This window comes from Ursus arctos, unplaced genomic scaffold (assembly GCF_023065955.2).
Source record: "Ursus arctos isolate Adak ecotype North America unplaced genomic scaffold, UrsArc2.0 scaffold_11, whole genome shotgun sequence".
Taxonomy (NCBI): domain Eukaryota; kingdom Metazoa; phylum Chordata; class Mammalia; order Carnivora; family Ursidae; genus Ursus; species Ursus arctos.
The window spans coordinates 46,148,496-46,176,227 of NW_026622775.1; the positions used below are offsets into that span (position 1 = coordinate 46,148,496).

Below are 27,732 nucleotides of genomic sequence, written 5' to 3' on the forward strand. Positions count from 1 at the left end.
GGCATGATTTTGTTATTAAACATGCCCATTGTCTAAACTAACTCCTCTAGATTCTCGCCAAGATAAAACACCTCACACACACACACACACACACACACACACTACACAAATTTGGAGACAGGAAGAAGACAGGATGTCACAGTAGCTATAGAACATATCTTCCTTCTTTCTGTCGATCTATTTTCACCTATTAATCTGATACAGGAAGACTAAGTCACTTTAGTCTCATTCCTAAATTCTGCCTAATGAGAATATGATACTTTGAATTTATTTTTGAAGTCTGATCACAATAGAATACGTTTCACGGAAATGTTTATAAAGTAACTTTGCTTATGGTAATAAGTATCATTCTACCTTTCATAGCTCAAATACTGGTCTATTTAAATTTGCTCATTTAAAATGCAGGTAAAAATGAAGAAATAAGTAACCAAAATAACTCTTAGGAGTTCAATCAAAAAACCTCATATGAAAACTTCCTCTGTCTCTCATTTTATAGGCAATTCTCAGAAGTTTTGTTTGTTGTTTGATTTCTAAGCTCACAGCAGAGTAGAAGAGCCAGATTAAAAGTAGAGGGGAAAAGAACACCTGGGTGTCTCAGTGGGTTAAGTGTCTGCCTTTGGCTAAGGTCCTGATCCCAGGGTCTTGGGATCAAGTCCCACATCCATCTGGCTCCTTGCTCAGCAGGGAGCCTGCTTCTCCTTCTGCCTGCTGTTCCCCCTGCTTGTGTGCTCTCTCTCTCTCTCTCTCTCTCTGACAAATAAATGAAATCTTTTTAAAAAAAAAATAGAGGGGAAAGATGAAGTTCAAAACATTAGTGCAAAGTGACAACTATTGACCTGATAATAAAGCAGCAGTGGGAAGTGCTATAAAAAGCAGACATAATAATTCAAAACATACTAGTTTGAAACCATTTCGAGGAAGACAAACATCCCCAGAATCATTACTAAGTCCAGGGGGCATCTTGGTATGACAGCACACTAACCCCCTTGTTGATAAGGGAAAGTATTCAAGAAGAGGGCAAATTAAGTTCAATATCCTTTTTTGTAATTAAATTTTATTTCAAATGAACACATTAAACAGTTATTATATGCTCAGTAATCCAAACTTAGTAATAAACCAAGATTGATTAATATTTGCATAAGTAAATTAACAATTAAAAATTCATGCACTGAGACCAGAAGCAAATGTAGGAGATATTATGCAATACATTCATAAACATTCCCTGTGCTTTTAAAAAGGCAACCAAATATACATCTCATATAAAACTTTATTTTTTTTTAAAGATTTGGGTGGGGGGATCAGAAGGAGAAGCAGACTCCCCACTGAGCAGGGAGCCAGATATGGGGCTTGATCCCAGAACTCTGGGATCATGACCTGAGTTCAAGGCAGATGCTTAACTGAGCCACCCAGGCATCCCCACAGATAAAACTTTAAGTGATTATGATTTATTACTAAAGTGGCACCTGGGTGGCTCAGTTGATTAAGCGTCTTTTTTTAAGATTTATTTATTCAGAGAGAGAGAGAGAGCAGGTTGGGCTCCATGCTCAGCCTGGGATCTGCTTGAGATTCTCTGTCCTTCCCTTCTCCCTCCCTGTCTGCTCCTCCCCCTGCTCATGTGTGCCCACCCTCTCTTTCTCTCTCTCTCAATAAAATAAATAAAGAAATCTAAAAAAAAATAGACTTGTTACTAAAGAGGTGGACTTTTTACAATTTCATCACTAAGGTTACTATCTTTAAATTTTAGCTATCCAAACAAGTCATTTCATATGGATTCCTGATAGTATTGTCCTAATTTTAATGCTAGTAATAATAATTTTTGCTTTATAAATATTCATTTCTGTTAAAACTAACCACAATACCTTTACCTTGCACATGAACTTTTATTTAGCAAAGTATAAGCTAAAAAATCTGTTAGATGTGTTGGTAAAAAAAAAAAGGTATTTAACTGATTTAGTGGAAAAATACACATAATATAAAAGACATAGGACAGTCCAGGAAAATATGCTTGCAAGATATACGACAGACAACAGATTAAAACCTTTATTATAGTTCTTTCAAAGCAAGAAATAAAAACTGTAAACATCACAATTGAAGTCTGTAAATTCAAAAAGTCAGAAATATAAGTAATAAATAAGCACATGAACAGATGGGACAACAGCCGAAGGTGAACTAAAGTTCAAGAGAGTAAATTAAACTTATTTTGATGGGAGACCAAGTAGGTTTATTTATAGGCAGGAGAAGCTAACATGAAGAATTTGAAATGATAGAAAACAATGAAGATACATTATGGAGCAAAGTGCTAAAGACGTGGACCCAGATGGAAAAATAAAATGCGATACACACACGACATTTAGAATGAATGAACTAGCCCTACTTCAATCAACGTGGCTCAATTTCAAGAACATAATATGAATTATAAAGAAAAAACCAAAGAGTACGTGTATTACGATTCTATTCCAACAAGATTATGCTTAGGATAGGGAAAGCCACAAAACAACATTGCTCCCTTGGTACAGATGAGAAGGAACTTTATCATCTACAAAGTAATATTGAAAAAATAGACTTTAGAACAGGGACTATAACCAGGGATAAAGAGGGATATCACACAATGATAAAGGGGTCAATTCAGCAAGAAGACATAATCATCTTAGATGAGTAAACAGTTTCAAAAAGAATAAAGTGATAACCATGGAACTATAAAGAAAAATAACTAGGAATCAAAAGACATCACTTAAAACCAACAAGTCCACCAATATGTGGGTGTTTGATATTCCTAAGGTGAACATTAATAAAAAGCATATCACTGATCAAAATCATATGGTGGGAGAAAAGTAGAGGAGCAGAAAGGAAGACAATATAAACCCATTTCATCATTTCTTATAATATAAATTATAATAGGAAATTAATAAGTATTGTTATTCTCTAAGAAAGAGAAGATAAGGTGTATTGGGTAAAGTTATAAAGATTACCAATGGAATATACAAACCTTCCTAAAGATTAAAAGAACGTTTTTTTGATTTGTTGAGAGTTTTTTTAACCTATAAAAAACCATATAGTAATATTTCTAAATAGCAGACTAAAGTCAGATATATTAGTCATATCAGTACATGTAAGGGGGCTTAACTTAACTTTATTAAAAAGAAAAGAAATCTTCAAACTGGCTGACAAAACAAAACCTAATTCAGTGCTATTTACAAAAAGAAAGATATAACTATAAGTGATTAAGAAAGATCAGAAATAAAAGACTGGTCTAAAGTATTCCATGTAGATGTAAAGCAAAAAATAAAAATCAAGCGTCAGTTTTTTTATCTAAGTAGGTAAAATTCGGCCAATTTGCATTAAACAACACTAAGGACATTTAAATGCTACAGTGTGTAATTTCTCACAAAAAATATTACATTATAAGTATATATGCACCAAATAGATTCATATAGTAACCAAAAGGGATATGAAGTACTAAATAACATAACTAATGAGCTAACTCTAATTTATGTATATCAAACTGCCATGACCCTTTTCAATAACAGAACTGATCTATTTGGGACAGCAGTGTGCCCAGGGAAAACAAGACATTCCCAGACTTCCCTGCATCTTGATATAGTCACATGACTCGCTTTAATGAATAAGGTGGAGGAAGTATAGTGTGAAACTTCTGCTAAATCTCCCTAAGGAGAAATAGGCAGTCTCTTCCTCCCTCTCCTTACCCAGAAAACATGGATATGATGGCTCAAGCTTTAGCATCATCCTGGACCAGGAAGACAAGGGCCTGTAAGAAGTGAAATTGGAACAACTTTGTAAAACTACCATACTAGCCCTGGACTACAGAATTATAGTTATGTATTTATACTATTATCATTGGGTGTCTGTTAAACCTACTTGCACTTAATTCTAATAGATACAAACCTGAAAGCAAACAACGTCCAAAGAACATTCACCAAAATTGACCATATATTTTAGGACATACACATACGTAAACCAAACTTAAGAATACAGATGGAGGGATTAGCTTAAAGCAGAGAAGGATCTTCCTCTTGAGACTAGGAGACCAGGTACATACACAGGAAAGTTTTTAGACGTTGAGTAGAAGGCCAGGGGCTTCTCCCTGCTTCATCACCTCAATTTTCTTCTTGAAATAGGAGCCAGAAATGTTTCAAAGGTATGGGAAGGAAATGGAGGTTAAGGAGGTTTGCATGTTTAGAATGCCACTAGGGGATAAGAGAGGAAGCTGAGAAGAAACAGGCAAGATATCTTCTACAGCCTGACTTCTAATATAGCTCTCCTATTTTGCTCTTTTCTATTACAAAGATACCCTTTTCCTCAATTGACTTGATTTCCAGGCCCCTTACATCCTGGTCTTGTTGTTTTTCAGAACGAAGAACCAAATTTTCACTTTTAGCCTATTCTGAAACCTAATGGCCAAATTAGCCAAACTTAACAACCATGTATAAAGGGAAAAATTATAAGATTAAGTTTAGAGGCTCATTAAGTTGGAAAAGTGGTCTAGACAGGAAGGAAAAAACACCCCTTGTCAGCTCCCTTAGAGCTTGGATCTAGGGACAAAAAGCAGATTTGTATGCTTCAAACCTGATCCCTGTGTATCAAAGACTAAGACCTCTCATTTTAGGAAGAAAGCCAAAAAACAAATTTCCAAATAAAGGTTAAAATGAACTCAAAATTAAACTAAACTGACAATTTAATTTAAAGTCCCTAATTGATGCCTCGAGGTGTGCCTCTTACTGATTCTTGCAAATTAGTAAATTAATACTAACTTGAATATTTTTGTTGACTTAATAGAAAAAAAGATGTTACAATAGTAACTAACAAGAAAAATTTATCAACTCACCTAAGGATGCTTTGTGAGAGTTAAGAAAGCATCACCACCTGGTGGTAGATTTATGGTCACAGCAATAAAAGAGGAAAGAAATGGAAGGTCTCTGTCACTGACAATATATATTGTGAGAGACCAAAAGCTTTGACCAAAGCTAATGACCAAAAAAGTAGTACTATAAGTACTTAGTTTCCGATTGAAAAGAATAGTAGAATTTTTTCTTTAGAAGGATGATCTAGAATCAAGTTTAAGACTTAATACAATATTCCATATAATACAGAAATCCTGTCTATAAAATTCTTGAGTTATGGTATATTGCCTTTACTAAATATCTGTAGCAGTAAGCTTATTCTCTGGACACTACAGATTGTGAGCCGAAATTTAAAATATTTTTCTTCCTTCATCCAGTAAATCTAATTTTGCAACCTGATGCAACATAGAAAAACCCCATGATACCTTCCACAGCCTGACTTCAAATATAGCTCTCTTATTTTGCTCCTTTACATTACAACTATACCCTTTTCCTCAGTTGACTTAATTTCCAAACCCCTTACATCCTGGTCTTCCAGATTGTTCAGATATGCCTTGATTTGTCAAAGTCTATTTTTATTGCAATGCCCAAACAGAACTATCCCAGATGTAGCCTAGCCAGAGGAATATAGGTGCCTTTTTAAAGTTACCCATGTTTCCCTGGCAGATTTTAATACCTGTGTCACACTTCAGCTCATATACTTTAGTCACAATTGTTCTGCAATAGCTCCATATTATATGGCGACCAGTAAGCTAAGAATTGGGGTAGACTGAGCACATTTAAAGACCAACATCTACTCCTGAAAGTATATCCCTAAGCTTGGCTAACTCTCTGTTCTACAAACTTCTACCATAAACCTAACGATAAGACAAAAGACGGACAATAAAAGAATGCTTTCATGATTACCATGAAGAAGAGACACTAAAACATACGTTTTTGGACAAGTTTTACTTCTCAGACCGGATTCCTGCTGTTGACACAGCATCACACAGCAAGGGAGCGTCAGTAGGGTCTATATGCATCGCCCTGAACTGGGAGTTGGAAAGCCAAGGCCTGTGTGGCAATATAATAAAGCAAACAGTGGTGTTCTCGGTGGTAAAAGGTTCTTGAGAATTTTCTCAGGGTGTGTTTAGGCTAGGGGGGTAGACGTGAAATACTGTTTTGGCAGCAGGAGCTTCTGCGGCAGTGACAGAATCTTCAGACTGCAGCAAATAGGGTCACACCACTCAGAGAAATGCCATGGGTAACTCTAGACAGATTTTTTGTTGGTGATGTCATTTTTAAGGAGATAGCAGTTTATTGAATATACCACAAGGGAGCGGTGTAGACAGATGTTTAATACATATCGCTAATAAATATCGGGAAGGAAAGTGGATATTTATCATAACAAAGTTTTTTTAATTTGACTTCTCATTCTCTTCACATTTCTCAGGATAATATATGTACCCATATGAACATATGATACAGATGTGACTCAAAACATTTTTACTATGAACACAGAAAAAGAAGCATTACATACATATATTATTTCAGCTCTTATGTAAGTGGCTACATGTGGGAATCTCTATGAAATAAACAGTATGTGAAAAAAAGATATTTTATTAGAAAGCAAATAATTCTTGACCAATTTATTTCTATGATTAAAATTTAGCTTTACCATTTTTGTTTTTATGTTTCAGGGACTTTGAAGGCAACCATATCCATAATTTAAGAAATTTCACTTTTATTTCCTGCAGTAATTTAACTGTTTTGTAAGTAGTGTTTTATCCTTTTGAAGTGCTGTTATATCTCTTTACAAACAAAGTTAGTCATTTATGTGAACATAAGTTAGCATAGCATGCACAGTAACTACAGCAAATGTTCACTTACGACTTGAAGTTTTCTGAAACTGAAACGCATTAATAAAATCAGTGAAGTTCACACCAAGCTTCATCGAGATTCACGACATGCATGGATCGTCACAACAGTACCGTGAGACCTGTCTTTCTCAAACTTAAGTAATATCCATTTTAATGGAAAGCAATTTTCACTGACCACCTAAAATCTCTCCTTGGATCTCAGTTTGAGAAACACTAAATTAGTCTTAATCTGTAAGAATGTTCGCCCTTTGCAAACATTACTGCAAAGATTGTAGAAAAAATTTAATCACAACCAAATTTTTCTTTTAATACTGCGGAATGTCTACACCCCTGAAGACATAATTGTGGACACCAGGATAAACTTTAGAATGTTACTGAGTATAATTTCTCCTTATGTCTTTCTGGCCAATTTTAAAATCACACTGCTTTTTTCCATGAAAGTGAAGGATGACAAAGTTTCTTTCAGTATAAAAACACAACTGCCTCACTTACAGGTTATTTTTTTCAGATCAGTGCTTTTCAAACTGTGGGTTGAATCTCACAAGTGGGTGATGAATGCAATATGGTATCTCCTGACTAGCTTTTTTAAAGAAACAAAGTCGAATTGAATTGAATAAAAATATCAAAGTGTGATTCACATAATTAAATGTACTGTTCCTTGAATCTTGGGTTGTATGGGTATATGTTATGTCCCAATATTTTTAAGCGCAGTACCATGGAAAAAGTTTGAAAACCACTATACTAGAATCCATCTAGAAACCATCCTAGAATCCATCTCGAAATCCATACTAGAAACCATAATACTAGGACCTCTGTGTATGGGCAATGCAATAGCTATCACTGATACAATAATTTTCCTCCAAATGCCTCCCCCATTCCAATGGGTTCAAGCCACTGAGATGTTTGAACTCTTGTGCAGTGAGCTCAGCAGTCTTCAGGTGCAGAAGGCTTTATATCAGTCATGCAAAGCAGTTCCTACTAACCGCCCAAAGGTAACCAAATTGCACCTGAAGGACATGGGCCAAAACTTGCAACTTCTTTGCTGTTCTATTTTGTTTTTAAGAAGCCTCTGTGTGAAGAAATCATTTGTGAGTTTTCTCTTGGCATGTGCTTGTGCTTTTCTGGTCTAGGGATACTGGCAGGAGATGGTAATGGTTTGGAGAGCTTGAGAGGAAATAAATACTTCAGGATGAGACAAGGCCAACCTCTGAGCATGCCACACATTTAAAGAACCGGAAACATTTTAAAACTTTTTTTTTTAAGATTTATTTTATTTATTTGTCAGAGAGAGAGAGCATAAGCAGGGGGGAGCAGCAGGCAGAGGGAGAAGCAGGCTCCCCGCTGGGCAAAGAGCTCCATATAGGACTCCATCCCAGGACCCTAGGATCATGGCCTGAGCCAAAGGCAGACACTTAACCAACTGAGTGACCCAGGTGACGGGATTTTAAAACTTTCCATGAGTTAGTCCTTTATGCTGGCTCTTAATACATGAAATCAGTGCAGAAATGAAGTGGTCAAGAATTATATAGTCTGTGGTGCGCCTGAGTGGCTCAGTTGGTTAAGCATCTGCCTTTGGCTCAGGTCAGGATCCTGGAATTGAGCCTCGCCTGGGGCTCCCTGCTCTGCTGGGAGCCTGCTTCTCCCTCTCCTATTCCCCCTGCTTGTTCTCTCTATATATACATATCAAATAAATAAATGAATCTTAAAAAAAAAAGAATTACATATAGTCTGGTTCAACATTGCAAACTAGAGATCTTCTGAATTTGGTCCAGCTTAGATTAGACTTCTTAGGCAACTCCACCCCAAGTCGCATCAACTACCAGATGCGCATGAGTGGTACTGTGCGTGTGCGCAGGGGAGGGGGCGGGGTATTCTGTTAGAGAGACAAGCTAGGCAGACTGAAGAAGAGGCCCCTCGAATACAACTCCTTGTGCTCTCCGGTCCGTGAATTTCAGTCTGCATTCTCAAGAGTTCACGTTTTCACTATTTCCCTTGCAGAGTTCTTCCCTACCTCACTTAAAAATTTGAATAATATTTTATTTTTATCATCATTAAAAGATTTGAGAAATTTAAAACCAAAATTAGACTGGGTAAATTACCATACTACAAAATACTTGATGTGAAAATGCACTATATATAATTATCTTTTTTTTTTTTCTTTTCAGGCTGTTAATCTTCTTTCCAAACACTCATTTATCACTTACCTCAAGGAGCCACAACGTATTTTTCTTTTTACTTTCAGGGTAATGAGGAAAAACAAAATTAATCACCTAAATGAAAATACTTTTGCACCTCTCCAGAAGCTAGATGAATTGTAAGTTTGATAGACTTTTCTTTCTACTATTTTAGTTCATACTTGTTAGACATATATGCTTTTATACATTTGAGAAATATTTCTCTTTTTCTAGTGTTATTTGTATACACTTTGAGCCATAAATGAACTCAGATAGCTTACAAAAATATACATTAAAAAATATACATATAATAACTATTTGAGGAAAATGAGATAAAGGAAACATAGCAACAAAGAAATAATAAAATTAGGGTAAAATTAACAAGTAAAATACATCCTATATCACTCTGTCCCACTGCTAGAGAGGAGCAGCACATTTGTTTTTAAGTTTCTTAGAAAGTTAGGATTTGGAGACCATAAGATAAAAAGACATACTTAGCTAATATCAGAAATAAAAGATAATCTTGGATCCACAAAGAAATTAGACATCCTTGGATAACATCCCAACCTATAATAATGGAAGAGAGACATAAGTTAAATCAACTGTTTATACTGTCCCTTTTTTTAAGACCAATGACCCAGTTCCAAAAGGCATTAAAACAACTCTCTGATAAACCAAAGCTTTGTGGCCCAAGCACATAGTAGCTGATTGTCAGAATAAAATATATGTTGAGCAATGGATGAAGTACATGTCCTTCAGACAATTTTTTTATGTTTTACTATTAATTTTCTCAATTTGATTTTGCTGAAGTTTGGGCTAGCAACTACAATTGACTCTTGAACAACTTGGGTTTGAACTGTGCAAAAATTAAGGCTCCAAATCATATTCCTACTCTAATACGAAAGGAAGAAGGGGGGGCGCCTGGGTGGCATAGCGGTTAAGCATCTGCCTTCAGCTCAGGGCGTGATCCCGGCGTTATGGGATCGAGCCCCACATCAGGCTCCTCTGCTAGGAGCCTGCTGCTTCCTCTCCCACTCCCCCTGCTGTGTTCCCTCTCTCACTGACTGTCTCTCTGTCAAATAAATAAATAAATAATCTTTAAAAAAAAAAAAAAGAAAGAAAGAAAGAAAGGAAGAAGGGAATGAAGGGAGGGGGAAAAGAGGCACAACACATACATTAATTAAATTAGAAAATTGAAACAAGATCAAATACCATCAAGCATTTGTCTCTGAAGAAATGGGATAAATTATTTTTATATTTTCCCATTACTGTCCCTTTTTTAAAATTTTTAGACTTCTGGTAATTAAGATAACTCACTAACAGCACTGTTGAAAAGTTGTATAATCATTTCCTAACAAATTACAGAACAATGAATAAAGTCTTAAGAAACTAATATGACATGGTTGCAATTATTTCTCTAGGGATTTAGGAAGTAATAAGATTGAAAATCTTCCACCGCAAGTATTTAAGGATCTGAAGGAGCTCTCACAATTGTAAGACTAATACTAATTTTATCTTTTCACTTCTTTGTTTTAATTTCTTTTATCTTTTAAATTGAAATAATATATATAACACAAAATTTAGCATTTTAACCATTTTTAAATGTACAGTTCAGTGGCATTAAGTACCTTCATGTTGTACAACCATCACCACCATCCAGCTCCAGAACTTTTTCATCCTCCCAAACTGAAACTCCATATCTACTAAACAGTATCTCCCCATCACATCCCCTGACTGGCATCTCTGTTCTGTTTTCATTAATTTGAGTGTTCTAGGTACCCTTTGTAGATGGAATCATTCAGTAGTTGACCTTTTGTGATTGGCTTATTTCACTAAGCATAATGTCTTCAAGGTTCATACGTTTTGTAACATATATCAGAATTTCTGGATATTATTCTGAATAATAGCATTAATTAGTAATGATATTATTCTAAATAGTAATTCATTGTGTCTAAATATATGTCACATTGTGTTTATCCAGTCATCCATTAACGGACACTTGGGTCCCTTCCACCTTTTAGCTATTGTGAGTAATGCTGCTATGAACATGGGTGTACAAGTATCTATTTGAGAACTTTCTTTCAATCCTTTCAGTATAGAGCCCCAGAAGTAAAATTGTTGGATCATACAGTAATTCCATTTTAACTTTTTGAGGAAACAGCACACTGATTTCCAAGCAGCTACACCATTTTACATTCCCACTAGCAGTGCACAAGTGTTCCAATTTCCCTACGTCTTCAGCAACACTTTTCTTTTCTATTTTGGGGGCAATATTCATCTTAATGGGTATGAAATGTCATTGTGGTTTTGATTTGCATTTCCCTAATGGTTAATGATGTTGAACATCTTTTCGTGGGCTTATTGGCTATATATCTTCTTTGGAGAAGTGTCTATTCAAGTCTTTTGCCCATCTTCTTAGCTGGGTTGGTTTTTGTTGTTGAATTGTAGGAATTCTTTATATATTTTAGATATTAAATCCTTTTCAGATATATGATTTGCAATATTTTCTTCTATTCTATAAATCACCCTTACACTCTGTTGATAGTCTCCTTAGACATACAAAAAATTTTAATTTACATGTAGTCAGATTTTTCTATTTTGTTGTTGTCATTGCCTATGCTTTTGGTTTTGTATACACAGGGCCCTGAAGATTTTCCCCTGTTTTTTTCTTAAGAGTTTTATAGTTCTAGCTTTTCTATTTAGGTCTTTGATCCATTTTGAGTTAATTTTATACATGATGTAAGGTAACTTCTAAGTTCTTTCTTTTGTATGTGGATAGCAATCTGGTTTTACCAGCTCTATTTGTTGAAAAGACTGTCCTTTCCCCATTGCATGGTCTTGGCACCATATATGCAAGGGTTTATTCCTGTGCTTTCTATCCTATTCCATTGGTTTATATACTTGTCTTTATAACAGTACCACCCTGTTTTGATTACTGTGGCTTTGTAATAAGTTTTAAAATTAGGAAGTGTGAAGCCTCCAACTTTGTTCTTCTTCAAAATTGTTTTCGCTATTTAAGCCCCATTGAGATGCCACACAAATTTCAGAATGGGTTTTTCTGTCTATGCCAAAAAATATTAGGATTTTGATAGAGATGGCTCTGAATCAATGGGTCACTTTGGAGAGTATTGACATTTTTCTTTTTAAATATGTATTTATTTGTTTTAGAGAAAGAGCACAAGAGTGAAGGGGAGGGCAGAGAGAGAGAATGACTCTTAAGCAGACTCTGCAATCAGTGTGAAGACAGACACAGGGCTCGATCTCATGAGTCCAAGATCACCCTGAGATCAAGACCTGAGCCAAAACCTAGAGTCGGATGCTTAACCGACTGCGCCACCCAGGCACCCCAGGGAGTTTGGCATCTTGACAACATTAAGTCTTCTTTTTTTTTTTAAATAATTTTTTATTATGTTATGTTAGTCACCATATAGTATATCCTTAGTTTTCGATGTAGTGTTCTATTATTCATTATTTGCGTAAACACCCAGTGCACCATGCAATATGTGCCCTCCTTAATATCCATCACCAGCCTATCCCAGTCCCCCACCCCCCTTCCCTCTGAAGCCCTCAGTTTGTTTCCCAGAGTCTATAGTCTCTCATGCTTCATTCCCCCTTCTGTTTACCCCCCCTTCATTCTTCCCTTCCTTCTCCTACCAATCTTCCTATTTCTTATGTTCCATAAATGAGTGAAACTATATGATAATTGTCTTTCTCTGCTTGACTTATTTCACTTAGCATAATCTCCTCCAGTCCCATCCATATTGCTGCAAATGTTGTGTAATCGTTCTTTCTCATGGCTGAGTAATATTCCATTGTATATATGGACCACATCTTCTTAATCCAGTCATCAGTTGAAGGGCATCTTGGCTCCTTCCACAATTTAGCTATTGTGGACAATACTGCTATGAACATTGGGGTGCATATGGCCCTTCTCTTCACTACGTCTGTATCTTTGAGATAAATACCCAGTAGTGCAATTGCTGGACCATAGGGTAGCTCAATTTTTAACTTTTTAAGGGACCTCCACACTGTTTTCCAGAGTGGCTGTACCAACTTGCATTCCCACCAACAGTGTAAGAGGGATCCCCTTTTTCCACATCCTCTCCAACATTTGTTGCTTCTTGCCTTGTCAATTTTTGCCATTCTAACTGGTGTAAGGTGGTATGTCAAGGTGGTTTTGATTTGAATTTCCTTGATGGCTAATGATTTTGAACATTTTTTCATGTGTCTGTTAGCCATTTGTATGTCTTCACTGGAAAAGTGTCTGTTCATATCTTCTGCCCATTTTTTGATTTGATTATCTGTTTCTCATGTATTGAGTTTGAGAAGTTCTTTGTAGATCTTGGATACCAGTCTTTTATCTGTAGGGTCATTTGCAAATATCTTCTCCCATTCTGTGGGCTGCCTCTTAGTTTGTTTGACTGTTTCCTTGGCTGTGCAGAAGCTTTTTATCTTGATGAAGTCCCACAAGTTCATTTTTTCTTTTGTTTCTTTTGCCTTTGGAGATGTGTCATGAAAAAAGTTGCTGTGGCTGATGTCAAAGAAGTTGCAGCCTATGTTCTCCTCTAGGATTTTGATGGATTCCTGTCTCACATTGAGGTCTTTCATCCATTTGGAGTTTTATCTTTGTGTATGGTGTGAGAGAGTGGTCAAGTTTCATTCTTTTACCTATAGCTGTCCAATTTTCCCAGCACCATTTATTGAAGAGACGGTCTTTTTTCCACTGGATGTTTTCTCCTATTTTGTCAAAGATTAGTTACCCAAAGAGCCAAGGGTCCATTTCTGGAGTCTCTATTCTGTTCCATTGGTCTATGTGTCTGTTTTTGTGCCAGTACCATGCTGTCTTTGTGATCACAGCTTTGTGGTATAGCTTGAAATCTGGCAACGTGATGCCCCCATCTTTGTTTTTCCTTTTCAACAATTCCTTGGTAATTCAGGGCCTTTTCTGGTTCCACACAAATTTAAGGGCTGTTTGTTCCAGTTCTCTGAAAAATGTCATTGGTATTTTGATCGGGATGGCATTGAAAATGTAGATTGCTCTGGGTAGCATAGACATTTTAACTATGTTTATTCTTCCGATCCATGAGCATGGAATATTTTTCCATCTTTTTGTGTCTTCTTCAATGTCTTTCAAGAGTGATCTGTAGTTTCTAGAATATAGATCCTTTCCCTCTCTGGTTAAGTTAATTCTGAGATAACATATGATTTTTGGTGTTATTGTAAATGGAATGGATTCCCTGATTTCTCTTTCTTCAGTCTTATTGTTCGTGTATAGAAATGCAACTGATTTCTGAGCATTGATTTTGTATCCTGCCATATTACTGAATTGCTCTATAAGTTCTAGTAATTTGGGGGTGGAGTCTTTTGGGTTTTCCATATAGAGTATCATGTCATCTGCAAAGAGAGACAGTTTGACTTCTTCTTTGCCGATTTGGATACTCTTTATCCCTTTTTGTTGTCTGATTGCTGTTGCAAGGACTTCTAGTACTATGTTGAATAATAATGGTGAGAGTGGGCATCCTTGCTGTGTTCCAGATCTTAAGGGAAAGGCTTTCAGTTTTTCCCCATTGAGAATGATATTCACTGTAGGCTTTTCATAGATGGTTTTTATGAAATTGAGGAATGTACCCTCTATCCCTACACTCTGAGGGTTTTAATCAGGAAAGGATGCTGTATTTTGTCAAATGCTTTTTCTGCATCTATTGAGAGGATCATATGGTTCTTGACTCTCTTCTTGATATGATCTATCACACTGATCGATTTGCAAATGTTGAACCACGCTTGCATCCCAGGAATGAATCCCACTTGGTCTTGATGGATAATCCTTTTAATGTACTGTTGGATCCTATTAGCTAAGATCTTGTTGAGAATTTTGGCATCCATATTCATCAGGGATATTGGTCTGTAATTCTCCTTTTTGATAAGGTCTTTGCCTGGTTTGGGGATCAAGGTAATATTGGCCTCATAGAATGAGTTTGGTAGCTTTCCTTCTGTTTCTATTTTTTGAAACAGCTTCAGGAGAATAGGTCTTATTTCTTCTTTGAATGGTTGGTAGAATTCCCCGGGAAATCCATCAGGCCCTGGACTCTTGTTTTTGGGGGGTTTTTGATCACTGCTTCATTCTCTTCATGATTAATCGGTCTGTTTAAATAATCAATTTCTTCCTGTTTCAGTCTTGGGAATTTATAGGTTTCCAGGAAGGCATCCATTTCTTCCAGGTTGTTTAATTTATTGGCATAAAGCTGTTGATAAAAGTTTCTAATGATCCTTCCTATTTCATTGGTGTTGGTCGTGATCTCTCCCCTTTCATTCATAATTTTATTAATTTGGGTCCTTTCTCTATTCTTTGGAATAAGTCTGGCCAGTGGCTTATCGATCTTATTAATTCTTTCAAAGAACCAGCTTCTAGTTCTGTTGATCTGCTCCACTGTGCTCCTGGTTTCTAATTCATTGATCTCTGCTCTAATCTTGATCACCTGCTTTCTCGTGCATGGGTTAGGCCTGTTCTTCTGTTCCAGCTCCAGCTTCTTGAGTTGAGAATATAAAAACTGCATTTTAGATTTTTCTCTTCTTTTGAGTGAGGTTTGGATGGCTATGTATTTTCCCCTTAGGACCACCTTTGCAGTGTCCCATAGGTTTTTGGACCAACGTATTTTCATTCTCATTGGTCTACAAAAATTGTTTGATCTCCTTCTTAATTCTCTGGTTTACCCAATCATTCTTGAGCAGGATGGTTCTTAGTTTCCAAGTGTTTGAGTTTCTTCCAAATTTTTCCTTGTGATTGAGTTCCAGTTTCAAAGCATTGCAGTCTGAGAATATGTAGGGAATAATCTCAGTCTTTTGGTGTCGGTTGAGACCTGTTTTGTGACCCAGTATATGGTCTATTCTGGAGAGTTCCATGTGCATTCTAAAAGAATGAGTATTCTGTTGTTCTGGGCTGTAGTGTTCTATATATATTTATGAGGTCCATCTGGTCCAGTATGTCATTCAAAGCCCTTGTTTCTTTGTTGATTTTCTGCTTAGGTGATCTGTCTAATGCTGAGAGCAGAGCTTTGAGGTCCCCTACTATTAATGTATTATTATCTATATGTCTCTTTATTCTGGTTAAGAGTTGGCTTGTGTATCTAGCTGCTCCCTTGTTGGGGGCATAGATATTTATAATTGTCATATCCACTTGTTGGATACATCCTTTAAGAATAATATAGTGTCCTTCTGTATCTCTAATTACAGTCTTTAGTTTAAAATCTAATCTGTCTGATATGAGAATTGCTATCCCAGCTTTCCTCTGAGGTCCATTGGCATGAAAAATGGTTTTCCATCCCTTCAATTTCAGTCTGGATGTATCTTTAGGTTCAAAATGAGTCTCTTGTAGACAGCAAATGGATGGATCATGTCTTTTTATCCAATCTGCAACCCTGTGGCATTTATGGGAGCATTTAGGCCATTCACATTGAGAGTGATTATTGAGAGATATGATTTTAATGATGTCATGTTGCCTGTGAAGTCTTTGTTTCTATAGATTGTAAATTTCTGTTCTGTATCATTCTTGGGGCCTTTTTACTTTTATAGAACCCTCCTTAATATCTCATGTAGGACTGGTTTGGTAGTCACGAGTTCCTTCAGTTCTAGCCGATCTTGGAAGATCCTTATCCCTCCATCAATTCTGAATGACAGCCTTTCTGGATAAAGGATCCTTGGCTACATGTTCTTCTCAGATAGAGCTTTGAAAATACCCTGCCAACCCTTCCTGGCCTGCCAGGTCTCTGTAGACATGTCTGACATTATTCTGATATTCTTCCTTCTGTACGTAAGGATTTTTTTCCCTCTGGCCACTTTCAATACTGTATGCTTGGATCTAATATTTGCAAAATGCACTATGACGTGACATGGTGTAGGTCTGTTCTCACTGACCTTGGGAAGCGTTCTCTCTGCCTCTTGGACACAAATGCTTGTTTCCTTTGCCAGATTAGGGAAGTTCTCAGCTACAATTTGTTCAAATATCTCTTCTAGACCTCTCTCTTTCTCCACCCCCTCGGGGATGCCGATGATTCTGATATTGGAACGTTTCATTGAGTCAGTAATCTCCCATAATCTACATTTTTGAGATTGGATTTTTTTTGAGCCAAGTTTCTGTTTTAACTTTCTCTTCTACCATCCCATCCTTCAATTCACTAATTTGTTCTTCTGCCTCATTTACCCTGGCCATCAGAGCATCTAGTTTAGATTGCATTTGATTCATAGCATTTTTAATTTCTGCCAGACTCGCTCTCATTTCTGCCCTTAGTGATTCTATATTCTCGTTAATATTTTCATTAATATTTTTTTCAAGCCTACACATCATCTTGACCATTGTTACTTTGAACTCCATTTCTGACAACTTGGTTATATCCATATCCATCAGTTCTGTGGCAGAGGCCACAGTCTCTGTCTCCTTTCTTTGCTGAAGGTTTTTCTTCCTCGTCATTCTGATGAGGAGAGGTTGCGGGGTTGTCCAAAGCCCAAATTATTGACTGGGACCCAGGCCGTGCTCCCTTGTTTTATAGGGATCTTAGGGATGTGGGCTTCTTGATTTTTCAGCCTGCCTTCTGGGGGAGGGACCTGCTGTGCTGATATTCAGGCAACCCTGTTTGGGTAGAGTCTCCCTGTCCCCTGCGAGGGGGGATGGGGATGGGCACAACGTGAACCAGTATTTCCGGGCTTTTGTTCTCTGGCGGCTTTCCCTGGCGGTTTTCTGTAACTCTTCTGAGAGTCAGAGCAGCAGTGGCCAAATCCCAGCCTCTGTCTCAGAACAGAGAGATCACAGTCCGCTCTCCGCTCAGCTCTCTTGGCCACTTTAACTCTATTTCTGTCAGTGATGCGAAAAACCCTGCAGCGTCCGGGGTTGTGCACCCCACAGCCACTCTCCCAGCCCTCACTTCCAGGGCCGGCATGCCCCCGCCCCCCTCCGTTCCCGCCCGCACTCCTGAGCTCCCTGTTTCAGTGTGATTCGCGCACACTCCGGAGCCCCTGTTTTCAGTCTGGTCGCGAGCGTTCCTGGGCTCATGGTCTCAGTCTGCTCTCTCGCGGGTGCCGGTTTGCGAGTCCAGCCCGTCCCTCATGCACGTGGCTACTGCTTCCCGTTGCCTGAGCGCTGGGGCTCCCTCCCCCTTACATTTATTTTCTGATATCTGTGCGCGGATTCACGGCTCCCCGCTTCATACCTCAATACTCAGCCCCAGAGATGTTTGTTTGTAGAGATCCAGATGCGTCTTCCTGCGTCTCAGGCTGATTTCGTGGGTATTCAGGATGGTCTTGTAGATATCCAGCTCGATTCAGGGGACCAGCTGAAAAAGGGGTCCTCTATTCCTCCACCCCACTGCACTCCCTCTCCTTCGCTGCTTAGGTGGCCATGTTTTTGCCCTTTGTCAACATTAAGTCTTCTAATCCATAAACATACAATGTCTTTCCATTTAGTGGTGTCTTTTTAAATTTCTTATGGCAACATTTTATTTTCAAACACAAGTCTTTCAATTCCTTGGTTAAGTTTATTTCTAAATATTTGATTCTGTTGATGGAATTACCTTTTGAATTTCCTTTTTGGCTTGTTCATTGTTAGTGTATAAAAACGCATTCGATTTTTGTGTAGTGGTTTTGTATTTGGCAACTTTGCTACATATAGTTATAAGTTCTAACAGTTTTTTGTGTGTGAAATCTTCAGGGTTTTCTACACATACTATCATGTTATATGTGAACAGAGATAATTTTACTTCTCCCTTTCAAATTTGAATGCCTTTTTTTTTCCCTTGCCTAATTACTCTGGCTAGACTTCCAATACTATGTTGAATGGAAGCAAAAGTGGTCACCCTGGTCTGGTTACTGATTTTGGAGGAAAAGCTTTCAACCTTTTACCATTGAGGATGATGTAAGCTGTGGGCTTTCCATATATGGCCTATTGTGTTCAGATAGTTTCCTTCTAGTCCTAGACTGTTGAGTCCACTTTATTTCCTTAATACAACTCAATTTTCATTGTCATTCTTCCTCTGTTTCTTTCTACAATCACCACCCCAGGAGCTCCCCCACTTAATGAACGATCTAACCTAGAATAAATTTCTCAAAAAGAATTTGCTCTGAGAAGCTCCCTTTAATCAGTGATTTTTGTCTCGAGGTTTTTTTTTTTTTTTTATAAAGATTCTGAAAATTTTTCCATCGAAATTGAGCTGCACAGTCACTCTTGTCTCTTTCTCTTTGCTCCCAGCTATAAGCCTTTTACTTTTCATTTCATGCGTCACAAATCATTAGCACAAATGTCACTCTTTGGCATTAGATTTATTGTAAAAACTATTCAGGGTGATTCCATTAATTCAAATTTTGACAAAATGAAATTGTTTTTCATTTAATGAAATAAGATCCTAGGCAGAAGGTGAGGCAGAGACCCTACCGCTTCTGTGGTGAGAGCCATTTCTTGACAAGTCCACTTTCATTCTTACGTTGTTTAAGCTCCCTCCCTATCACTAACAAAATCATAGTGTTATTTAAGAGCCAGGCCCAATTCTAGTGTTTAATGTCCATTAATTCATTTAAATATTTAATGAACTCTTAAAGCAAGTGCTGTTACTACACTTTTTTTGTTAATGTTTAAAAGTAAGCCAGTCAACATATACACTTTCTCTTTACTTAAGCAGTTTCTAGAATTGACCTATTGTTGCCTTTTTTTAAAAAACAGGAATCTTTCCTATAATCCAATCCAGAAAATTCAAGCAGATCAATTTGATTATCTTGTCAAACTCAGGTCTCTGTAAGTATATACCTATGGGGATAGTTTTATGATGAAATTGTTATTTATTTACTAATAGCTAATAAATTCTATAAAATAAGATTTGTAGAATCTTTCATATCAGAAGCTTTATTCCCGGGATATGAGTTAAACACCATAGAACCATATGAGTGCTCACTACACTATAAACAGTTTTATCTTACATGTTTATAAACTAAAAGTCAGGTAATGATTTTATATCTTTCTGTAATCATCAGGAGCTGATATTGGATTGTTCGCTTTGATCCTCTGAAGGCAAATCTGTATATTCATTCCTCCGTTAGCACTGGTATCTAAGAATTTATTATAGCCATCGTTATCCCCAAGATGCAGTATTCTGGATTATATAAATCAGTACTTATACCACACACACGCACACACACATATTTGTTATGGTCTAACAATTTGCCTTTAAAAGATAAGCTTCAGTTCATTTAATTTAAATGTTCCCTAAGTAAAATGGCATCTTATTAGAAAAAATATATTATTTAAAAATTATTAGAAAAATTTCAAACCTCTTTGCTATTGTAATATTGTCTAAAAGATAAGGTGTGTTCATTTATTCCACAAACCCTTATTGAGTAGTTATTATGCACAAAGCATGTGTTATGATCTATAAGGACCAAAAAAATTCAAATAGAAGAGATATTTGTGTATAGATGCCAGAATCAAAAAGGAGTTGGGGAAGTAAGTACATAGGGCAAGCTGAGTATGAATGTTTGGTTCACAATCAGTGTTAACTGACAGCGTTTTATTAAACTGTCCTTTACAAAAACGCATTCTATTACACCCTTGTAATATATGTTATTTTGATAATTAATTTGATATTTTTAGCAGCCTAGAAGGAATTGAAATTTCAAATATCCAACAAAGGATGTTTAGACCTCTAATGAATCTCTCTCACATGTAAGCGATATTTTTCTTGTTTTTCACCTTGATTTCAATCTTTTATGTTTCCACGTGCACTGTGTTGATACATTCATACCCAATGCATCCAATTTATCAAATTTTCTGCTGATTCATTTGCCTAAACCATATTATTCTTAAAGTGTTGCTATTGGGTGGGATGATTTTTAGTGTTCCATGGTTTGGTAGAATCAAAGGTGATGTTTTAAATGTCAGAAAACATGAGTGTGGAGGGAACACACTTAGTCTCATAAGTTCTCCTTAGCGCTGATACCGTTCATACACAGTGATGTTTGCCTGACGAGCTAGTAATTCACACACATGGTATAAGTGCTACCAGATGAAGAAATAGGAACTTATATAAGCAACACAAAAATAATTGTAAATATATAATTGCTGTAAATGGAGGAAAGTATGGAGAAATCCTCCTCAGTAAAAATTGCTGCCAATGTCAGGACATGACTGGAGCAAGTGTGTATGGATAAAATGGCAAACTTTGAAAAATCTTTTATTCAAACAGTGTGTATTATGGTACCATTGATTCCATGCTTTGGAAACATTTTTTTTTAATTGAATGCAGTCTTACACCAGATTTTAGAATGATCTCCATGCCAGGATAATTAAGTCTCCAGAATTTAGAAAGTGTCATGTCAGCCAACACCACTCTATAATTTTGCTTATATTTTAGTTCTAATGCAGGACGTTATTTTTGTTTTCCATAACTCTTCAGAGAGTATGCTTATAAAAGTTTCTTTGTACGCAACATAAAACACTAGGACTTATGTAAGCCAAACACAGTTAATTGAGAGAAAATGGTATAGCTCATAAAACCCAAGAAACAACTCAAGGAACAGACTTGAATTGGGCAGAAACCATATCAGATCTAAGGGATTCAGGCAGCAAGAGTTAAACAACAGGACAATATACTGTAATTGTCAACCTTTTGTCTTGTATTATTACTACAGCTCTTTAGACTATAAAGATCATTTATATTTTTTGCCAGAATACATGGCTTTAGAGGCAAATAGATTTAATTTGAACTTCAATTTCTACATTTATTAGAAAATGTCATAGCAAATAATTTGCCTCCACTGATGATTCATCTTCTCCTATGGTGATGCTAATACTTAGCTCATGGAGTTGACTTGAGAAATGATTCCTGGTACGTAGAAGATTTTCAGTGAATGGTGTTGCTGTTGCTGGTAACACAGTAGTCGTTACTGATTATCTGGGTAGTGCCTTCATCAACACGAAAGGTCTCTCTATTGATGAAAAAATTAACTCAACAAATATTTATTGAACACCTTATTATGTACCACAATCTGGTCGAGAGATAAGCGTGTGAACAGGCAGTTACATAGTAACTTCTATAGTAGAAAAGCCATGGAAGCCAGAGGAGAAAACACTTCGATCTCTCTTCCCCAGAGGGCTGGAAAGCAAGATTAGTTGAAGCAACAATAGGAGCTACCTAAACACTAAAAATCCAATAAAAGTTCCATTAGATGGATTACTTCTCTTGATCCCATGCTAATGGTTTATTTATGTTTCAGGGCATGTCTAACACTTGTATATTCATGATGCCTATTTGCTGCTCTGACCCACATATTTTTTTGTAGTGAAATCAAGTTCGCAAGAATTAAAATTTAAACCTTTAGTATCCTTAATGTTGTACATTCCTGTGAGCCTCATATTAAGACATTTTCTTTCTATTGAGAAAATGTAGAAAAGAAATATGTGTGTATAGTGACACTGAATTAAACTTAAAATCTTATTTTACTTTCTCTTTGTGCATCAGATATTTTAAGAAATTCCAGTACTGTGGGTATGCACCCCATGTTCGCAGCTGTAAACCAAACACTGATGGGATCTCATCTCTAGAAAACCTCTTGGCAAACATTATTCAGAGAGTGTTTGTCTGGGTTGTATCTGCAGTCACGTGCTTTGGAAACATCTTTGTCATTTGCATGAGACCTTACATCAGGTCTGAGAACAAGCTACATGCCATGTCAATCATTTCTCTCTGCTGTGAGTATTTCTTGATTGAAGGGAATTGTAGTTTTAAAATACATAAAAGCACTGTTATTAGAAAATAAGCAAACAGAGTGGTAGAATTACAAGATTTTACATTTTTCTCCTTTTTGCTTATGTGTTGCTTTCACATTCACTGTAATGAAAATAAAATGACTTTGGTGAGAAGACAATAACTTTTTTAAACAGGAAAATTCAATTACCTTACATAGACTAATGAAGCTCTCGTTTATTAGTTTTGTCTCATAAAGAGGCTCTCATTCATTAGTTTTCTTCTCTGAAGGCATGTTTTGTGAAAACATGGAAACTCTTTTACTGTGAATAAAATGGCAACCTTTCACAGTCACGGTTTTACATCCAGAGTTGTATTTACTCTTTTATTTGAGTGTCTGGATCATAGATACTGACTTAACTGATAACTGTTTTTCTGGTCTCTGCCCTACTAAAATCTCTTCCATTCATAATTTGAAATATTTGAATAAGAAAATGTTTTAGGTCGTATTAAATTTTTTTAAGTTTTTGAAATGTGATTGCAGAGTCCTGTGTTAAATAAGGACTACAAAGAAAAATAAGCAAGAAACCAGTAGTCAGGCTGTTTATAGTGTGGGTCAGGTGGCCTAGAATATATCCATACTTCTCCAGTGAGTATCAGTCTACATGATGTTTTGTTTTATGTGTGCTGTCCATGTCTTTCCCCCAGGCTCCTTCAAAGTCTAATGTCTAATTGTTTTACTTGTTGCAAGCTACCTAAGAAACAGAGTCAAAAATTGGTTACTACTTTGTGTTGTTAATTACAGAATTTCGAGTATGCTTAATTGCTCTGGTGAATGCTAGAGGGTAACTTCAGTGTTTAAGGGTTAGGGCCAGCCTTATGATTTATACAGTGATGTGATTTCAGAAACCTTGTGTAGAATGCCTGTGTAGTCGAAAGATCTCACTTATTCTCTGGTAGGAAATGTTTGCTTAAAAAGCAAAATCACCAAATAGTGCATCACATTGACAACTAATTTTGGGGATGGGAAAGCCTAAAAAGAGACAGAGAAAGATGTAAAAATGGGAAGAGAGAATCAGAGAGAACAGGTTTGCTTAGACCAGCTCTGGATAAATAACTTAAGCCCTTCAAAATTGTACTGACTATAGAGCACTTCTTTTTTTTTTTTTAATGATTTTATTTCTTTATTTATTTATCTGAGAGAGAGAGAGCAAGAGAGCACAAGCAGGGGGAGAGGCAGGGGAGAGGGAGAAGCAGACTTCCCAGTGAGCAGGGAGCCCCATATGGGGCTTGATCTCATGACCTGGGGATCATGACCTGAGCCAAAGGCAGATGCTCAGCTGACTGAACCACCCAGGTGCCCCTATAGAGCACTCCTTAATTATTCATATCTTTTAAATTATAGACCCCAAAATTCATAGTCATTAGTCTATCACAACAACTGCTGAATTACTTTCTCTAGGATTTTATTTTATTTATTTATTTTTTGAAACTTTCTCTAGGATTTTAAATGATATCCTTAACTTGTTAAGCTAGGAGCATATTTCAGCCAAAGAGGTGATCCAAATAATAACATCCCCATATTGGTCCCTAATCAAATGCTCAACAAAATTGCATTTTTTTAAAGATTTTATTTATTTATTTGAGAACGAGTGAGCACAAGCTGGAGGAGTGGCAGGCAGAGGGAGAAGCAGACTCCCCATTGAGCAGGGAGCCCGACTTGGGGCTCAATCCCACGACCCCAGAATCATAACCTGAGCCGAAAGCAGATGCCTAACCGACTGAGCCACCCAGGTGCCCCTCAACATAATTGCATTTTATCCATTTACTCGACACCTCTAGGTGAAGAGACCAGAATGGAAGACAAAACAGACAAAATCCCTGCTCACAAAGACTTGAAAATTAAAAAAAAACACAGAGGACATGATGACGTAATTAGCTATAGAGGGTTCTGTAAGAATGGTTATTGAAGAGAGTTGCTGAAGAGGTCCTTACCCATAAATGAACCATTAGAATAAAAACTACCTCCTCCCAAGATGGAAATAAATTAGGTGTTTTTCGCTAATACTAAAAATATTACCGCTTACTGTTAATTCCATTATACCTATTTATTTCTCTAAATTTGCGACTACAGGTGCTGACTGCCTAATGGGAATATATCTGTTTCTGATCGGAGCCTTTGACCTAAAGTTTCGTGGAGAGTACAACAAGCATGCACAGCTGTGGATGGAGAGTATTCACTGTCAGCTTGTGGGCTCCTTGGCCATTCTGTCCACTGAAGTATCAGTGTTACTTCTAACATTTCTGACACTGGAAAAATACATCTGCATTGTCTATCCTTTTAGGTGTTTAAGACCCAGAAAATGCAGAACAATTACAGTTCTGGTTCTCATTTGGATTACTGGGTTCATGGTAGCTTTCATTCCATTGACCAATAAGGAATTCTTCAGGAACTACTATGGCAACAATGGAGTGTGCTTCCCTCTTCATTCAGAAGATACTGGAAGTACTGGAGCCCAGATTTACTCAGTGACAATTTTTCTTGGTGAGAAACTCTGTATTATAAACTCTTTTATTCAATTACTAGAATAAATCAAAATGTCAGTCTCATTATTTCTTCTAATGTTTATAAATTTTTATTCCAGTTTTTTATTCCAGTTTTTCTCATTGACATTGGGGATGGATTCTGTCAGAATACCCCTAAAGGGAGTTTTTTTCCCCTGAATTACCACTTTATCATATAAATTCCAACATGCTCCTTAATAAAAGATAAAACAATAAATGCTTGTATTTCATGCATTCATCCTAATAATACTAAAGAAAACATGTTTTAACTCTTTGCACCTATAATAAGAACAAACTCAAAATAGCCACACAAGTCTTTGCCTTGAAGGTAGACATACAAATGTTTTTCTCTTGTAAAAAATATTCTCAGGGGGGAAGTTAAAGAAAATAATATATATTTATTTATATTTATATATATTTATAGATTTAATATATAAATATATGATTTATATTTATAAATACATAATTTATAAATATAATTGTATATAATATATATTTATATATTATATATTTATATTTATTTGTATTTATATATATATTTTATAATATTTATATGTATTATATATAAAAATATATATATTCTGAAAGTATCATTTAAACTAATTGAATTATTTTAAAAACTATAAAGATTAATTCAAAAGACCCAGGATATTCACTGAATCACTATAATCTGATTTTAATATGCCATTTTTAAATTAAAATTCCCTGATTCCTCATTAGTTCAACATTACTTCAAATTTTTTTAAAAAATCAATGTTTTGTGTACCTTTTGTGTACCTTCGTAATTCTTATGAAGAACAAAAAACATGTTCATGTTCAAACAGCTAAGAGTGTGTGTGTCTTTGTTGAGAAAGAACGCTCATACACATTAATAATAATCTTTGTGTTCTAAATAGGTGTTAACTTGGCGGCATTTATCATCATAGTTTTTTCCTACGGAAGCATGTTTTACAGCGTTCATCAAAGTGCCATAACAGCAACTGAAATACGAAATCAAGTTAAAAAAGAGATGATCCTTGCCAAACGGTTTTTCTTTATTGTATTTACCGATGCATTATGCTGGATACCCATTTTTGTACTGAAATTTCTTTCATTGCTTCAGGTAGAAATACCAGGTACAACTTTTTTTTTCTTTCTGTAAAAAATTAGCAAGTCTGTCTCTGCAGCGTTCCTCTAAGAAAGAAAATTAAGATTCTTAACACCAACTCATTTTAAGAATTATAAGTCAGAGTTATATGTACTTCAGGCTCTGTTCATCAATCAAAAGTTTACTGGGACGCAGCTGTTCAGTTATTTCCATAAATGCCTAATAACACAATTACTGTTGGAACAAAGTAACGCCTCAAATAAATAACACTCTATATTTTGTAATTCCGATAATGCCATGCTTAAGATGACCAAACAGGTAAAAATGTTTATCAAATATTTACTTCATGTTTTTTCTATTTTTTTACTTCTTTTTTCTTGAGAACATGAGACATTCTTCTTCCCAGAATACATAGCAATTTAGAGAACATTAACCTGGAGTGTGAGTAATGATTGAAGAATGCATTCTTGGTACTTAAAAATAAAGTACATCACACTCATTAGGATAGCTGCTGTCAAAAACACAGAAAATAATGCACACTGGAGAGGATTTGGAGAAATTGGAGCTCTGGGCATCACTGGTAGAAATATAAAATAGCACAGCTGCTGTAGAAACAGCACGGCGGTTCCTCAAAAAATCAAACACAGAAATACCGTATGACCCAGCAATTCCAGTTTGGGGAATTAAAGGAATTAAAAGCAAGAACTCAAACAGACATTGGTACCCCCATGTTCATAGCAGCATTATTCCCGATAGCCCAAAGCTGGAAATAACCCAAGTGTCCATCAATAGATGCATGGATAAAAAGGTGTGTTGCACACACACAATGGATTATTACTCGGCCTTATAAAGGGAGAAAATTCTGAAACATGGTACGACAAGAATGGACCTTGAAGACATCATGCTAAGTGAAATAAGCCAGTCACAAAAGGAAAATATTGTATGATTCCACTGTATGAGGTAACTAGAGTAGTTGAATTCATAGAGACAGAAAGTTTGCAAATGTGTTGTCGGGTTGGGAGGAGAAGGGGATGAAGAGTTATTGTTTAGTAGGTATGTAATTTCCATTGGGGAGGATGAAAAAGTTCTGGAGACAGATGGTGGTGATGGTTGTGCAACACTATGAATGTACTTATTGCCACTTAAAAATGATTAAAGTGGTAAATTTTGTGTTTTGCATATTTTACCACAATAAAAAAATGTGCAAAATGCTGTTAATTATAAGCATACTGCAGTATATACTCGCAATTTTAAAAGTTATAAACATACAATTTTAATGTTGTTTTATCCCATCGTTGGTGGTAATAGTACCCTACATTTTATAAGCAACAAAGAAGGAAAATAGCATCAATTAAATAATAATAACAAATCTGAGTTTTTGGTAGTTACCTATGTACTACAGTGATTTTTAAGATAAGTTTCGCCTACCATGTTTTTACCAAAATAAATATCTAGTCAAAAGCCTAAAAA

At 36.2% G+C, this 27,732-nt stretch overlaps 1 protein-coding gene across 15 annotated transcripts in view; it reads left to right on the top strand.

Moving 5' to 3' along the window:
• Positions 1-27,732, top strand: part of RXFP1 (relaxin family peptide receptor 1) — a 100,212-nt gene that overhangs the window by 69,241 nt on the left and 3,239 nt on the right. For 6 of the 15 annotated variants that reach the window (XM_026499555.4, XM_026499554.4, XM_057310152.1 and 3 more), the window contains 8 exons: positions 6,539-6,610; positions 8,961-9,032; positions 10,314-10,385; positions 19,595-19,666; positions 20,519-20,590; positions 22,386-22,615; positions 24,745-25,155; positions 26,072-26,290. In XM_026499555.4, the coding sequence (XP_026355340.2) occupies positions 6,539-6,610; positions 8,961-9,032; positions 10,314-10,385; positions 19,595-19,666; positions 20,519-20,590; positions 22,386-22,615; positions 24,745-25,155; positions 26,072-26,290 (1,220 nt within the window). The remainder of the gene's footprint in view (positions 1-6,538; positions 6,611-8,960; positions 9,033-10,313; positions 10,386-19,594; positions 19,667-20,518; positions 20,591-22,385; positions 22,616-24,744; positions 25,156-26,071; positions 26,291-27,732) is intronic. The other 9 variants (XM_048212152.2, XM_044384393.3, XM_057310148.1 and 6 more) reach the window with 5 other exon arrangements.